Source organism: Theobroma umbraticum, unplaced genomic scaffold, assembly GCF_002168275.2.
Source record: "Theobroma umbraticum cultivar Fairchild unplaced genomic scaffold, ASM216827v3 scaffold_51.0, whole genome shotgun sequence".
NCBI classification, from domain to species: domain Eukaryota; kingdom Viridiplantae; phylum Streptophyta; class Magnoliopsida; order Malvales; family Malvaceae; genus Theobroma; species Theobroma umbraticum.
Window position 1 is genome coordinate 171,845 of NW_018397260.1, and position 17,060 is coordinate 188,904.

General features: G+C 28.2%; 1 protein-coding gene across 1 annotated transcript; it reads left to right on the forward strand.

Annotated features, from left to right (window-relative positions):
* The first annotated feature begins 13,997 nt into the window (after positions 1-13,997).
* LOC110416692 (WD repeat protein) lies at positions 13,998-17,054 on the forward strand. Its single transcript, XM_021428739.1, has 2 exons — positions 13,998-14,500; positions 16,806-17,054. The coding sequence occupies exons 1-2, from the start codon at positions 14,144-14,146 to the stop codon at positions 17,016-17,018; spliced, it is 570 nt and encodes a 189-aa protein (XP_021284414.1). The 5' UTR covers positions 13,998-14,143; the 3' UTR covers positions 17,019-17,054.
* The last annotated feature ends 6 nt before the right edge of the window (positions 17,055-17,060 follow it).

Below are 17,060 nucleotides of genomic sequence, written 5' to 3' on the forward strand. Positions count from 1 at the left end.
ATAGTGACAATAAAGGTTGATATTGAAGCTATTCGATTTAAAGAGTTTTGTGTGCCTAAATTTGTTTGCACTACATCACATGGTGGTAATCCTACAAGAGATGAACATATAAGAGAAGAACCTTTATGTAAGGAAGATGGTTCAAATTATGGTCAATCCAATGCACCAACAGCCAATGAAAGAGGGTCTAATGTTGTTTTTTCTTGTGATAACTTGGGAAACTATAATACTATCCAAGATTTTCCCAACAAATCACTTAAAAAGTTCTCAAAGGAATTGACTTTGTATCATTCGTCAACAGTAAATGATAAATATTTTTCATCTCCATACCCTACTTTGAAGGAAAATATGTCATCTCCAACCACTCCTATGAAAGACAAATTACAGAGATACATAGCTAGAAAGGAAAATATAAAGGTATGAATATAAATTACTAATTATGTATTTCAATTGAATGGTATGCATAAATTATTTGCTAACAAAGTGTTCTGCAAAGAATATTTGTTTTAAATAGTTTATTCAAAATTCGCTACAATGTGCTAATAATTCTTATAGGCCTTAGAAAATGTTGAAATAGTTTCATTCGTTCTAGTAAAGGTGATAAAGAGTATCTACTGGATGCGGCATTCTTTGCTCCTACATTGGTGAATAAAGAACATTTGCCACATCAAATCCCTAATGTTACGGAAAAAGTGCATAGAAATACAATTAAGAAGTCTAGGTCAAAGGTATTGAGATAATAACATTTTTCCTATTTTGTTGAATTTTTTTTTATACTAATGTTGTATGCAATTTATATTCCTATAAAGGTTTGTCCATGGAGCCCAAGTGTTTCATCACCTTATAAACTACCTGATGATTTAAATGATATATGCAACTATGTAGAATAAACATTCAAATGGGCAGTTTTAATAGTTTTTGCATTTTTTGTTTTTTTAAATAAAAACTACTAATTAATTATTTCTTAATGTAGTGAGGAGAAATTTGTTGATTTTATTGATACATATGTAATTAGGACTGAGATGATGACATTAGAACCAAGGAAGTGGCATGATGATACAGTAAGTTAAATTATGCATCATGGTTTAATTTTATATATATATAGGTATGTTTGCAGTTTTTCTCAATTTTTGACCCAAAAAAAATGGTTGAAGGTAATTAATATGGCGAGTTATGTGTGCATGCTAAATGCCAAAGAAAAATCAAACCCTTGGACCTGATGGTATATGCCATATTTTGTTTCAGTAAGATATCAATTTCATTAATATTTTTATCAAATATATTATAATTTTTTCAATTGTTTTAATTACATAATTTAATTAATTATGTATGCTAGCAATATGTATGATGGTTTTTGTATTGCAATAAGATTGTATCCTATGCAATCCAGCAACTGACTTTAAAGATTTAAACCAACAAGGTCTTTAGCCATACACAAGTTCCATACAAAATTGTGAAATAGTAATATAAATTTGTTCAACACTTATTTTTATGTTTTGTAATGGTTTGGTCGAGTACATGTTTTTATAATATTGCACTTGGATTTCATTATGCTTGCTAATATTATTGATCAAAATTTTGATACATGCACTATGGAAATTGTGGATTGGCATGGGGTGATGTTGATAGATGTTTTTGATAATTTGTTCATGTTGTTTTATTTTGTGTATACACTTTAACATTGATTTACGGATTGTGTGTGGATAGGGGTATAGGTTTTTTATATCTAAGCTCTGTGGTTGTAAAGTTAAGATTTAGGTAAGTTTTTGGTTTGTTTATATATGTATTTAAGGGCTATACCTCGATGGCTATTGTGGGCATATGATCCAATAGATTAGAGGCGCCTCTTTGGTAATGTTAAGGGAATTTCTTTATTCCATATTATTTAATGGAAGCGGTATTATAATTTAAAAAAAAGAATTGTATATACATAAGTTTATTGTAGTATAATGATAAATATTTAATAAAAATAGTTTTAATTCATGTAATTGTTTTTTAATTATTTTGAATTTTATATTGTGTATTTTTTAGATCTTTGTGCCGATGAATGACAATAATATCCATTGGTATTTATGTGTATTATACTTAAAAGAGAAGGTTATTAAAGTGTTCGACTCTTTACCATTATCCAGTGGTGAAACCAGAAGATTGAATGCGATAAAAAAAAGTGGTAAACAATCAATTTAACACAATGTCTTAATTTACATGAATAAATTATTAAATTATATGATATTTTCATATACGTATATTTTAAATTTATGCAGGTTGCATATTTTGAAAAGCTTTTTAAAGGAACTTTATTTGCCAGTAAAAAACTCGTTGGGAAATTATTGTTCCCAATGATGTTCCACGACAGTCAAACAGGTAAATGCATAATAAAATATTTAATTTTATTAAATTATGATAATAATTTATTAAAACATATATCTTAATTTGATCCTCAAATTTTATAATTGTTGTAGCTATGATTGTGGCATGTATGTATGCAAGTTTATGCAAACTGTGCACCTCAATACCTACCATAAAGTAGTAAGTCCCTTACGTTTCATTTCATAGTCAATAAATATTTTTTTAATATTATTTGCTTTTGCAGTGTGTAGAAGAATTAGATCAGTCTCTTTTGTTGGCTTACCTTGTCAAGCACCCTAATAAAAAAAATTATTCAGTTGTGATGAATGCTGTTTATAATGGTTTGCATAATAAGAACATCAATTATGATGCAACCAGAAAATATGAAAGAAGATCAAAAAAACGACATTAAGCTTATGTTTCATTTATTAATGTATGAATTATTCATCAATAATAAATTCTGTTTCATAATTTGACTTCATTGTAGTATTGATAGTTCGATAAAGTTTTAATGTTATTAAAAGGGGTCATAGCACATGAATCTTTTATAATATTATTGAATTGAAGTTGTTTTATTATTTTTCAATTTTATAAATTTACAAGTAGTATTTCTTTCATTGATGAAAGAAAATCACTAAAGCGTTAATTTCAACCCATTATATATATACAAAATTTAAAACATAAAGCAGTGTTTTTTTTGTTGGGGAGGCCTCTAAATTGGTGAGGGGGGACAACGCTGCAGCGTTGGAAGTGTGGTGCTGTAACACTAAATATTTTGCTTGGTGAAGGGAGATAGCGCTGCAACGTTGGGAGTGTGGTGCTATAGCACTAAATATTTTGCTTGGTGAAGGGAAGGACAGCGCTAAGAGTGTGGCACTGCAGCGCTAATGCTACTGCCTTGTGAAGAGGGGGACAGTGCGCAGCGCTGTGAGTGTGGCACTACAGCATGGATGCTACTGCCTTGTGGAAATGGTGCTCATTTATACTACCCAAGTTGATGGCACAGCTTCTTTAAAGGATCCTGCTAGCAGAGTAACATTTCACTATCTTCAAACAACAAATTTTAGCCCTTATCACAGCCTGCCATCCATAAATATACAATTACGCATAACATCCTTAAACCTTGATTACTATCCATGCAAACATAAAATTTCACTCCTATCCATCAAAGTTCTAATGGTGGCACACAGCTTCAAAAGACATTGGGAGTTACACAATACATCTGAAGTAGCCAAAAAGGTTACATTTTCAGCTCAATTGTTACAAGAGTTTAGTATAAAAAAAAAAGAGAAATTAGTTTTCACATAAGAAAACAACAAATTGGTACATCAAGTGTTTTCCAAAGCATAGGATCACAACAAGCCATTCGCCATGAATTGCAGACACTAGCAATGCCTGAAGTTAACTGAAAGATGTCAAAAGATTGGAAGATTTTCACCAAGATATCAGTGTCCAAGTCCTCCCATCTCCTAGCAATAGAGTCACTTTCTTCCATTCCACAAGTTTCCAATATCTTTAGGGAGTTTCACAGCATCATCAAGCCTACATAGACATGCACTATAAAAGGTTATTCTATTATATATAACTCATATTGATGATGATATGAAACAATCAACGCATAAAAATCTAAATCTGGCCCTCAGAATATAATCAAGGTAGCTACATCACCTATTGAAAGCCAAGGATTATAAAAATTATGTTCAGAAGCATTATAAACCAATTCTCTGAATCTTTTCCAAAATGAAGTTAAAGTCCAAAAAATGGAAAGATACTCCTAGCTGATTCCAGGCAATAAATTTCAAAATCATATGGAGAAGATAAAAAGAAAATGAATATCCCTGGTCTAAGTGCCTAGCTATGATAAGATAAGAAGAATCAAAATGTGATTAAACAAGTATGCACATGTGACCAACCATGAATCAAAATGTTGTCCAAATCTCTTCCTACCATGTCAGAAAGCATAATGCATTTTATTCACACAAGTACAAGCACACATGTATAGGACAACACCAATAAGTAAGGCCCTTATAGTAATGTGTTTCAAAAACTCTTGTCCCTTGTCTTTCATCCACATTCAGGAGGTTATCAATCAACTGGACTCATGTGGGAAAATGGACAATAAGTTGGCAGTGTCTAAATATTTTAAAATTACCATTTCATCCAAAAATCTTAAATGTCCAAATTTAATGACACATTTGAAGGTATTCATGAATTGATACCACATATTGGCCTTCTATAAAAGTATAAATAGATCAACTATCATGTTAATGATAAATGTCATTTCTTAACATAAATTCAAAATAAAAGAAAAACCTCCAGGGTTATCTACATTCAATCGCCATTGTAACACCAAGAAATCCTACATAACTAATCAGCTAATATCACATTATCCTTGATGACCTCACCCAAATAATGGATCTTGGCTCTTGAGCTATGGAATCAAGATTCTATATCCTACAAATGTTTCCCTATTATCTGTTCACATCCTAGCCCCACTCCTAACAATTAAGCACAGTACCACTTGTAAATTTACATTTTATCCCTTTTTTGCCTTTTTCTCCAACCTTTTAACTTCAACCTACCCCAAATAGTAAACTAATAAAACAAGAAAGCAAGGTTAGAACAAACAAACTAATGTACTTCTATTTTCCAAGCAAAGTGTATGATACCTGTATCAACAAATAGATTCAACGAGGTAGAAAACGAGTATGATAAAAGGAATTCCAACCTCATTCTCATTTTTATGCATTATTCTTCCTATAACAAAACAGAATAGATAATAAATAAAACAAATATGTAATAATTACCATCATTAGTCATTTAATCATAATAAATGTTATATTATTATACCTCTGATGAATCACTACCAAAAAGTGTTCCCAATTGAGATAGCCATACTTCTTTATTTCTCTCATATACATCAACATCATTATCATTAAGAAGGCAACTGCTTGAGCCCAAACTATGAAGTGTTAGCTCTAGTTGTGGACATTTATTCCTTGTGTGACCTTCCATTTTGCAATTGCCACATTTTCGTGGCTTTTTTTTTCCCTTCAATTTTAGGTCCAACTTTGCCTTTAACTTTCACTCTAATAGGATCATGAACATGTTCTATCAAATTAGAAATTCCATCTATATTGACTTTGCACATCTTTTCATATCGTCTTGTTAAACTAGCTATTTCAATCCTCGCTTTGTTAAATGTCTCAGCAAATTGAGAAGCGACATGACAAAACCTAGTACAGTGAGAGCTTAGAGAAGCGTACCATAGCATCCTCTAGTACTTAGGATCAACATTATCGTCCACAACTGTAGATGCATCATCTGTGGCATTTTTTGTCCATCTTTTCATTATGAGATTCAAAGGGATCCTATTTAATTGCTCTAAAATCATCACATGAATGATATGTGGACATGGTATACCATTTGTTTCAAATTTAAGACATGAGCATTTTATACTTTCATCATCTACATAAAACTCCACACGTATTCGTTCAGAAAGATCTCCATTCTTCATAAAATAGGACACCAATATAGATGGCTCATCATCGATGCGACATTCATGATAATACAATTGTTGTAGATGCATCTCATCTATAAACTTTTTAAATGTTCTTCTTGTATAAACGCTTGTAGCATACTTTTTAATATCTTTGAAATTTTGGCTTGAAATTGGCTCTGTATGGATGGATATGTAATCTTCACCCATCTTATTTTTTTGAATATTTTTAATTCCATCTTCAATTGCTCTAACAAACTGCAATAACGTCTTCCTTTCTTTTGCAAGAGAAGCTATAAAAGAATTCAAACCTTCATAACATGATGTACTTGTAATTGTTTTGACAAAATGACCACTCAAGTGTGATTGGGCCCACATATGCTTTTTTTTTATACGTCTCATCTATCCATTGATGTTCTTGTAATACAAACTTTTTTACCATCTCTTTCCATTCTCTTTCAAACTTATCAATCGTCCACCAAGATTTCATACAAACTTTAAAATGCTAAACGAATCCAGGTAATGGTATGTTTACTTGGGCATTACGAGCAAGATGCCAAGGGCATAGCCTATGTCGTATTCCAATGAACACCATTTTCAATGCCTTTATCATAGCTCGATCCCCATCTGTAACCATAGATATTGGCTTTTTGTTCATCATACATTCTAAAAACGTGGTCAAAGCCCAAATATGGCTCTCAGCATCTTCATTTGTCAGCAATGCTGATGCAAAAATGGTGGTCATCTGATGATGGTTCACACCAATGAAAACCAAAAAAGGTAAATTAAATGTGTTTTTCTTATAAGTTGTGTCAAATGTCAAAACATCACCAAAACAAGCATAATCTGATCTTGATATAGAATCAGCCCAAATAAATTCTTCAGTTTGTTCTTATCATAAATTGTGTGCTTCATGTAGAATCCATTATCTATTTCTCTTCTCACTCCAAAATATAAAAGTGTGGCTTGAACATCACCATCAATTACTTCAACATGTCTTTCGGCTGCCATACGATTATAAAAATCTTTACGAGTAAAACCAACATTTTGAATGCCCCCCACTTGAGCTACAAAAACATTCATCACTTGACATGTTTTGATACCTGCAACTTTCATAACTTTTTCTTCATAGACATCGACTACTTTTATATGCCTATTCAAATGAATGAAACATATTTGAGCGGGATATACCATCTGATGATTATGTTCAAGTTCACAATGTGAAACATACCATTTTTCTGTGTCTTTATTTAGAATGACCCGAATGTTAGCCTTGCAATCTGTTCTAGATGACCTTTTAAGTTCTCGCACCCAGTTCTTTAGCTTTTCTCATTTTTCAACCCTATGTCCTTCTTTCGGACAAGCAAAATGCTTCATAACTTTAATTCCATTTTTGTTTCGCCTATAGCTACCTTTACAAACACCAAAGCCTATGGCACAAGCATATGCTTTATAAAATTCATAAACATCTTCTAAATCATGAAACTCCAAACCTAGTATATCATCTTTTGAAAGTTCATGAAAATATTTTGCATCTGACAAATTATTTTCTTTATTCTCCATTAACCTACACATATTAAACATAAATAATGTATAATTACGACCGTAAATACTCATGAAATATTAAATAAAAAACTTACTACACAAAAAAAATATTGGAGGCTAAGTATAAAATTAGTACAAGCAAAATTATCAAATCACAATACCAAAGCTAGTATAATTTAATTTAGGGTTTAGTATATAAGGTTTAAGGTATAGCATTTTGGGTATAAGGAATGATATTAGTGTTAACAATACCTGCACGAGGTGAGCATGGTGGGGAGAGCAAAGTTAAAGAAGACCCGTACAGCAAAATAGACAATTGATAGGATAGTGGTAAGTAGACCAACCGTTAGGCTGCTAATAGAAATTGCTTTATAATGCTTGTGAAGACTATCTCCAACATCTGGCAGAAAACTCCCTTAGTGGGGGAGAGTCATCTCTTTAATGGACTTTACAATGACGCAACAAAAGTTAGCTTTGGTATGGTATCTTGTTCTGCAAACTATTTGACAAAGGATGGGCTTTCTGCTCTAAAGCTTGTATAGCAAAATTGTTCAGTTACTAAAGGTGAATATGAAGGTCCTCCACCTCTAACCTCTAGAAAAAAATTCCTTTGGTGGGGGTAACTTCTTCCTTTTATGGACTTTTTTTATGCCGTTTTAATAGAAACCGTTTATTTGCTTTGCTTTTATTCAATGGCTGAAATTTCATATTATATATAGGATTGATACTATAATAAATTAGAAAATCAAAATTAAAAATATATAATCACAAAAATAAAAACACATGTAATTTAAAGTTGTCATTAAAAAGCCTATGCATTACGATTAAAAATCATTAACGTAAAGTGATAAGGATTTATGTAAAAACTCATAAAGGAAAACTAACTAAATTTAAATCTAAACATAAACATGTGAGAGTTAACGTAATAAGTTAATTAAGTAAAAACAATATAAATTTAATGAAAGTAAATATTTAAATTTATACTCTCGAGCTGAAAGTATTTAACGATATAAAAATTTTAATTTTTAAATAAAAGATAATAAGGATAAAAATAATTATAGTTCAAAGTTGACATAGAAAAGCCTTGGCGTAAAACTGTAAGAATTAACGTAAAAGCTTGTAAAGATGAAATAATGAAATTTTAAATCTTAACGTAAGTGTGTGAGAGTTAACGTAACAAGTCAATTAAGTAAAAACAATGTAAATTTAATGAAAAGTAAATATTTAAATTTATATTCTCGGGTTGAAAGTATTTAACGATATAAAAATTTTAATTTTTAAATAAAGGATAATAAGGATAAAAATAATTATAGGTTAAAGTTGACATGGAAAAGCCTTGACATAAAACTGTGAGAATTGATGTAAAAACTTGTAAAGGTGAAATAATTAAATTTTAAATCTTAACGTAAGTGTGTGAGAATTAACGTAACAAGTCAATTAAGTAAAAACAATATAAATTTAATGAAAAGAAAACATTTAAATTTATATTCTTGGGCTGAAAGTGTTTAACGATATAAAAATTTTAATTTTTAAGTTAAGAATAATAAGGATAAAAATAATTATAGTTCAAAGTTGACATAGAAAAGTCTTAACGTAAATTGTAAGAATTGACATAAAAACTTGTAAAAGTGAAATAACTAAATTTTAAATCTTAAAGTAAGTGTGTGAAAGTTAACGTAACAAGTTAATTAAGTAAAAATAATGTAAATTTAATGAAAAGTAAATATTTAAATTTATATTCTTGGGGTGAAAGTATTCAATGATATAAAATTTTAATTTTTAAATAAAAGATAATAAGAATAAAAAAATAATTATAGTTCAAAGTTGACATAAAAAGGCTTTAACGTAAAACCTATAAGAATTGACATAAAATCTTGTAAAGTGGAATAACTAAATTTTAAATCATAACATAAGTGTGCGGAGAGTTATGTAACAAGTCAATTAAGTAAAATAAATATAATTAATAAAAAATATAATTAAATTTATATTCTTAGGTTGAAAGTATTTAATGATATAAAAATTTTAATTTTTAAATAAAAGATAATAAGGATAAAATAATTATAGTTCAAAGTTGACATGGAAAAGCCTTGACGTAAAACAGTAAGAATAACGTAAAAGCTTGTAAAGGTAGAATAATTAAATTTAAATCTTAATGTAAGTGTGTGAGACTGAACATAATAAGTCAATTAGTAAACACAATGTAAATTAATGAAAAATAAATATTAAATTTATATTCTTGGGCTGAAAGTGTTAACTATAAAAATTTTAATTTTAAATAAAAGATAATAAGGATAAAAAAATTATAGTTTAAAGTTGAAATGGAAAAGCCTTAACGTAAATTGTAAGAATTGACGTAACAGCTTGTAAATGTAAAATAATTAAATTTTAAAAACATAAGTGTGTGAGACTTAACGTAACAAGTCAATTAAGCAAAAACAATGTAAATTAATGAAAGTAAAATTTTAAATTTATATTCTCGAATTGAAAGTATTTAACGATATAAAAATTTTAATTTTTAAATAAAAGATAATAAGGATAAAAATAGTTATAGTTCAAAATTGACGTGAACAAGCCTTGACGTAAAACTGTAAGAATTGACATAAAAGGTTGTAAAGGTAGAATAATTAAATTTTAAATCTTAACGTAATAAATAAATTAAGTAAAAATAATGTAAATTTAATGAAAAGTAAATATTTAAATTTATATTCTCGGACTAAAAATATTTAACGATATAAAAATTTAATTTTTAAATAAAAGATAATAAGGATAAAAATAATTATAATTCAAAATTGATGTGAAAAAACTTTGACGTAAAACTATAGGAATTGACATAAAAGCTTGTAAAATGAAATATTAAATTTTAAATCTTAACTTAAGTAAAAATAATGTAAATTTAATGAAAAGTAAATATTTAAATTTATATTCTCGGACTAAAAATATTTAACGATATAAAAATTTAATTTTTAAATAAAAGATAATAAGGATAAAAATAATTATAATTCAAAATTGATGTGAAAAAACTTTGACGTAAAACTATAGGAATTGACATAAAAGCTTGTAAAGATGAAATAATTAAATTTTAAATCTTAACGTAAGTATGTGAGACTTAATGTAACAAGTCAATTAAGTAAAAATAATATAAATTTAACGAAAAAAATATTTAAATTTATATTCTCGAACTGAAAGTGTTTAACGATATAAAAATTTTAATTTTTAAACTAAGAATAATAAGGATAAGAATAGTTATAGTTCAAAGTTGACATTAAAAAATCTTAACGTAAAACTGTAAGAATTGACGTAAAAACTTGTAAAGGTAGAATAACTAAATTTTAAATCTTAACGTAAGTATGTGAGAGTTAACGTTAACAAGTTAATTAAGTAAAAATAATGATAAATTTAATGAAAAGTAAATATTTAAATTTATATTCTTGGGGTGAAAGTATTCAATGATATAAAATTTTAATTTTTAAAATAAAAGATAATAAGAATAAAATAATTATAGTTCAAAGTTGACATAAAAAGGCTTTAACGTAAACCTATAAGAATTGACATAAAATCTTGTAAAGGTGGAATAACTAAATTTTAAATCATAACATAAGTGTGCGAGAGTTAATGTAACAAGTCAATTAAGTAAAATAATATAAATTTAATAAAAAATAAATATTTAAATTTATATTCTTAGGTTGAAAGTATTTAATGATATAAAAATTTTAATTTTTAAATAAAAGATAATAAGGATAAAAATAATTATAGTTCAAAGTTGACATGGAAAAGCCTTGACGTAAAACAGTAAGAATTAACGTAAAAGCTTGTAAAGGTAGAATAATTAAATTTTAAATCTTAATGTAAGTGTGTGAGACTGAACATAATAAGTCAATTAAGTAAACACAATGTAAATTTAATGAAAAATAAATATTTAAATTTATATTCTTGGGCTGAAAGTGTTTAACGATATAAAAATTTTAATTTTTAAATAAAAGATAATAAGGATAAAAATAATTATAGTTTAAAGTTGAAATGGAAAAGCCTTAACGTAAAATTGTAAGAATTGACGTAACAGCTTGTAAATGTAAAATAATTAAATTTTAAATTTTAACATAAGTGTGTGAGACTTAACGTAACAAGTCAATTAAGCAAAAACAATGTAAATTTAATGAAAAGTAAATATTTAAATTTATATTCTCGAATTGAAAGTATTTAACGATATAAAATTTTAATTTTTAAATAAAAGATATAAGGATAAAAATAGTTATAGTTACAATTGACGTGAACAAGCCTTGACGTAAAACTGTAAGAATTGACATAAAAGGTTGTAAAGGTAGAATAATTAAATTTTAAATCTTAACGTAATAAATAAATTAAGTAAAATAATGTAATTTAATGAAAAGTAAATATTAAATTTATATTCTCGGACTAAAATATTTAACGATATAAAAATTAATTTATAATTAAAAGATAATAAGGAAAAAATATAATTCAAAATTGATGTGAAAAAACTTTGACGTAAAACTATAGGAATTGACATAAAGCTTGTAAGATGAAATAATTAAATTTTAAATCTTAACGTAAGTATGTGAGACTTAATGTAACAAGTAATTAAGTAAAAATAATATAAATTTAACGAAAAAATATTTAAATTTATATTCTCGAATGAAGTGTTTAACGATATAAAAATTTTAATTTTTTAAACAAGAATAATAAGGATAAAATAGTTATAGTTCAAAGTTGACATTAAAAATCTTAACGTAAAACTGTAGAATTGACGTAAAAACTTGTAAAGGTAGAATAACTAAATTTTAAATCTTAACGTAAGTATGTGAGAGTTAACGTAACAAGTCAATTAAGTAGAAACTATGTAAATTTAATGAAAAGTAAATATTTAAATTTATATTCTCAAACTGAAAGTGTTTAACGATATAAAATTTTTAATTTTTAAATAAAAAACAATAATAATAAAAATAATTATAGTTTAAAATTGACGTGAAAAAACTTCAACGTAAAACTATAAGAATTGACGTAAAAACTTGTAAAGGTAGAATAACTAAATTTCAAATCTTAACTTAAGTAGGTGAGAGTTAACATAACAAGTCAATTAAGTAAAAACAATGTAAATTTAATGAAAGTAAATATTTAAATTTATATTCTTTGGCTGAAAGTGTTTAACGATATAAAAATTTTAATTTTTGTATTAAGGATAATAAAGATAAAAATAATTATAATTTAAAATTACTATTAGAAAAGTTTGACGTAAAATTATTAGAATTGACGTAAAATCTTATGAAGGTATAATAAACAGATTTAAAATTTTAAGGTAAATATGTTAAAGTTAACGTAACTAGTGATAGTGATAAGAGTAAATTTTATTAAATTAAATTAATTAAATATAATTTTAATTTTAAAATAATAATATTTTTATAATTTATAGTAAAAAATAAAATTAAATTAAAAATTAAATCAGTTAAAATAAACTAAATAAACGTAAAAATTATCTACGTTATCATCTTAAATTAGATAAATTTAAAAATTATACATGTTATTTACCTATTAACTTGTTGTACAAATTTTTATTATTTTTTAAAAATTTTATTAATTGACTTTACAATAAGGTTAAACTTTATGTAGTGTTTACCGTGAGATCAGAGTTCCTGTGAAGCTGGCACTATTGTACTTCTAAATGATTTGAAATTTAGACAGTTTTATGGATTATGGGGCAGCATAATTTGAGAGGATTTTGGTTCAGTTCTGTGAGATTGCACGGCTTTGGACGGCGTAATAAATTCGTACAATAGGAGGAAATTGTGGAGCTGAGGGCCTGTTGGTGGAATTTAATGAAAATTTTTAGGACAGCACCTTGGCATGGTCCGAAGCTTGTTGTAGGCACCTGGATATCCCAAGTCCAGAATTTGTACTCTTTGGGGTTTTTTTTTTAATCTCTTTTTATGTTATTCTAAACATTAAGTTCAAAGATAATTTTCTTTGATAATTAATAATAAAATTACTTATGTTTCAAAAAAAAATTATAACCTAGTAATATATAAGATATCTAATAATCATATTAATATTAACATATAACTTTATCATTTAAAATATATAACTTGTAATTACATATTTTATAATCCTAATTCATAATTATATTATGTATGTTATATACTTAGAAATAAAAATACCTATTTTATTTTTTTGAGGGAGCAATTACATTTAATATAGCTATAATTGATTGTTGCATTAGTCGTAAAACTTTGCAATATATATATAGTATTTATTTCTTGAAATATGATATTCAATCAATATATAAATTAATTTTATTTTTATTAATTTAAAGAAGGACGTTGGTTAAGATGGCACTTTGGATAAAGGTTCAAATCTTGTTAATTACAACATTTTATAATATTATATTTAATATTGTAATATCATATATAATTAGATTGAGTTTAACGTATTGTGGTATTTGAGATTGACCCAAACTTAAATCTGAGTATTAAAAACTTTATCCAAACTTACTGTATAATCAAGTATAAAATATCCAAATCTTATGTTATGGGATCGGACACCAGCATATACTTGTTCATATCCTTCATATATTGATTACATTTTTTATATGTTTTTACTATTTACACGTGGCAAAATCGAATTCATCACCTAAACTCACAGGACATCGAGTCACCGCAGAGGAACCATCTCCCCTTCTATTTTCCTCGTAAACCATAAATAGCAACTGCCTGCAAAACGACCGGCCGGCTTTTGACAAAAATGGAAACAGAAAACTCGAAAGAGACCGGAGAAATTGAAGCGTCGACCCAGGACCCAAGAAATGAACCTAAATCCGACCCGAATCCAAGAACCGTGAAGACGAAAGTGCCCGAAGTAGAGATCCGATTGTATCGACGAGGTAAGGGTCCGATCGACGTGTTCAAGTCAAGCTTGGGAGGGTGGGACCAGGACCAGCTGGAGGTCCGAGAAATTCTTGAGAAATATGGGTTTAAATCGATTTATGCTTTCAATACCCAGTCGGGTCGGGGCGTCCCAATCCGATTTCATCCGAGAAATGGAAGGTCTATGATCGGATACAGGGACGGATCAGTGGTTCACATTGACGGCGAACCAAAGGTAATTTTAGATTTATCTCTTTTTTCATGATTATTTGCAATTTTTTTAAATTTTTTGATTATATGTGATTTTTTAAAATGAATTATATCAAATATATATTGTCGATAATTTAATCAATTTTATATCTTGAGTTGGACTGTTAAGTTACTTCGGATATAAAGTTCAAATATCTGAAAATTAAGGATCAAAAGTTTCATTTTTTTAGTTGCAAAATCCATTATACTATTTGCTTTTTATTTTTATCAAAATATAAATAAATCTACTATTTTATTTTATTAGTTTTTAGCAACTTATAGGGAAGCAAAAAGTAAGTAAAGGCACTGATTGATTCAGTTACAGCCTTCTCCTATATCATAAATCCTAACCTAGGATCTAAGCTCGAAGCTTTCAAGATGAATGCTACAGTTCTTACCCTGGGATGTTCCCTTTGGGACATGGAGTTATTGCTTTCACTAATTGCATTTTGCTTCAAGAGGCAAAAGGCAATATCCAAAATGCAAGCTTGGGTATATAACCAAACAATGCTTTTTTTTTTTTTTTCTTGCTAAATTAAAGATTGAAGGAGTAGTTTCTTCAGAGAAAAAATACATTATTTTACTTTTATATAGAATAATTATATTGTTATTGATGTTGCTATTATGGTTTTGCTTTCTGCCATTTGCTTTTGTTTTTATAGCAATTTTTGTAGGAGCTAAGCAAAAAATAACTAGTGAAAGCAGCAACTAAATGGAGCCTTACAAAACTTTAGCGAATTATAAGGCTGTTTGTTTTAAGTTTGTGCTATGAAGTAATCTGAATTACTAGAATATAGTGCAAAATAAATTGAAAATTTAGCAGTGAACACTGAATGGAGGAGTATTCTATACTGATTGATAAGGATGTTGAGCTATCTAAACCCTTACATTCTTGTGTATTGTTTCACACCAGGTTGAGATTGGCCTTTTATGTTTTTTTTGGGGGGTACAAAGATTGGCTTTTGATTTATCATAGTAATGAATTAAACAAGGGATGCTCTAGGACTCTCTAGAGAATCACCTACCAAGCATGGATTATCAGAATCATATACTATTTGAAGTGAGCACCCAATCCTCTAAACCGAGTAGATTTTTGTTTTTATAATCTTTGTCTACTTTCAGCAGTTTTAAAATAACTTTCTTTCCAAACTTAGCAGTATGGCTTTCAAACTGGAATGGACATCAACTTGGTGAGAGCTTTGTATCATCAGGTCACTTATGTTCAATTGCTAGGTCATTCAAGTGAACCTCTATTCCATAAAAGATATTTAATATTGCCGATGTAATATATAGAAATATTCTGGTGCAAACTTGGCATGTAAGTGATATTTACGTTAGAATAATAGATATACATATAAGCTTTTAACACTGAATACTTATAAAAGGACTGTTTTTACCAAAATTCTACTCAAAATTTTAATATATTTAATATAGGTTAAAACCACAGCTTAAACCTTGGGGTGATAAGGCTTAAAATTTACCAATCAAAATCCCATATAAATTCAGTTGACTCAAGGAAAAACCTAGAGAATTCCAGCGGGCTGATTGGATTCTTAACTTGTCAAATGCAAATATGTTGTAAAGTAAAACAAGGATTGGACTGCAACCCTAAATCAACTAAAACCTACAGATAGATTTATACGTATTTTTTTCAAATAATCTTCTCCAAACCACCCATACTTTGTACAAATAAATAAAACAATGAGTTATATCCTTTGTGTTCTTGCCCTTAGACTGTATACGCCTTCCTATGCACATGATTCTCAACTAATGATTCATATTGCAGATCCCAACTAGCGTCCAATATCTCCCATGTTCACCTTTTTTCCATGTATGGAACAGATGGTCAATTGTTTGTGTAAAGCAATTAAATATATCTTAAAAAGTGAGGTAGACTGTGAGTTTCCCTTCATGATGTATGAAGTATGCTCTCTTTTTTTATACCTTCTTATAGTTATTTACCCTGTTCCTCCATTGCATGGATCTTTAGAAATTCTTACATAGCTCACTCTTTCTTTTCCTATGATCTTAAAGGGTCTCTTTAAAGTTTGTGGTTCCAAATCTAGAACCAATAAATATGTGTGTGTGCATGCATGTGGATGAGTAAGTGGGTACTTTTGTGGGCAATAAATCATGGACGTTGAGCCTCGACTGCTTAAGTTGCTTTCATCTTGGCTTATCTGCTCTTGGCTGATGACTGGAAATTATACTCTACTCATCATGATGCTTATGATATGACTTCTGCATAATCTGATATGATGTGTGGCTTCATCTTTTGTTCTTGATTTTAGGATTCTTTGATCAAACCTATAACCAAGATCTTGGTAGGAATAGCAGTTACAACACTTTTGATAGCTCTGGTAGTGAAGGATACTCCAGAATGGATCAAGAAATTAAACATATTTGGTGGTGACTTTCCTCCTTGGGTCCTTGCTTGCATTGTTATTGTTTTTACACGCATGAGGAAGAGAACTAGGGATTTCTTGAAGAAGCTTGGTTGGTGATGCTGATCAGTGTTAAATTTTGTGCTCCTCCGCATCGGTTTT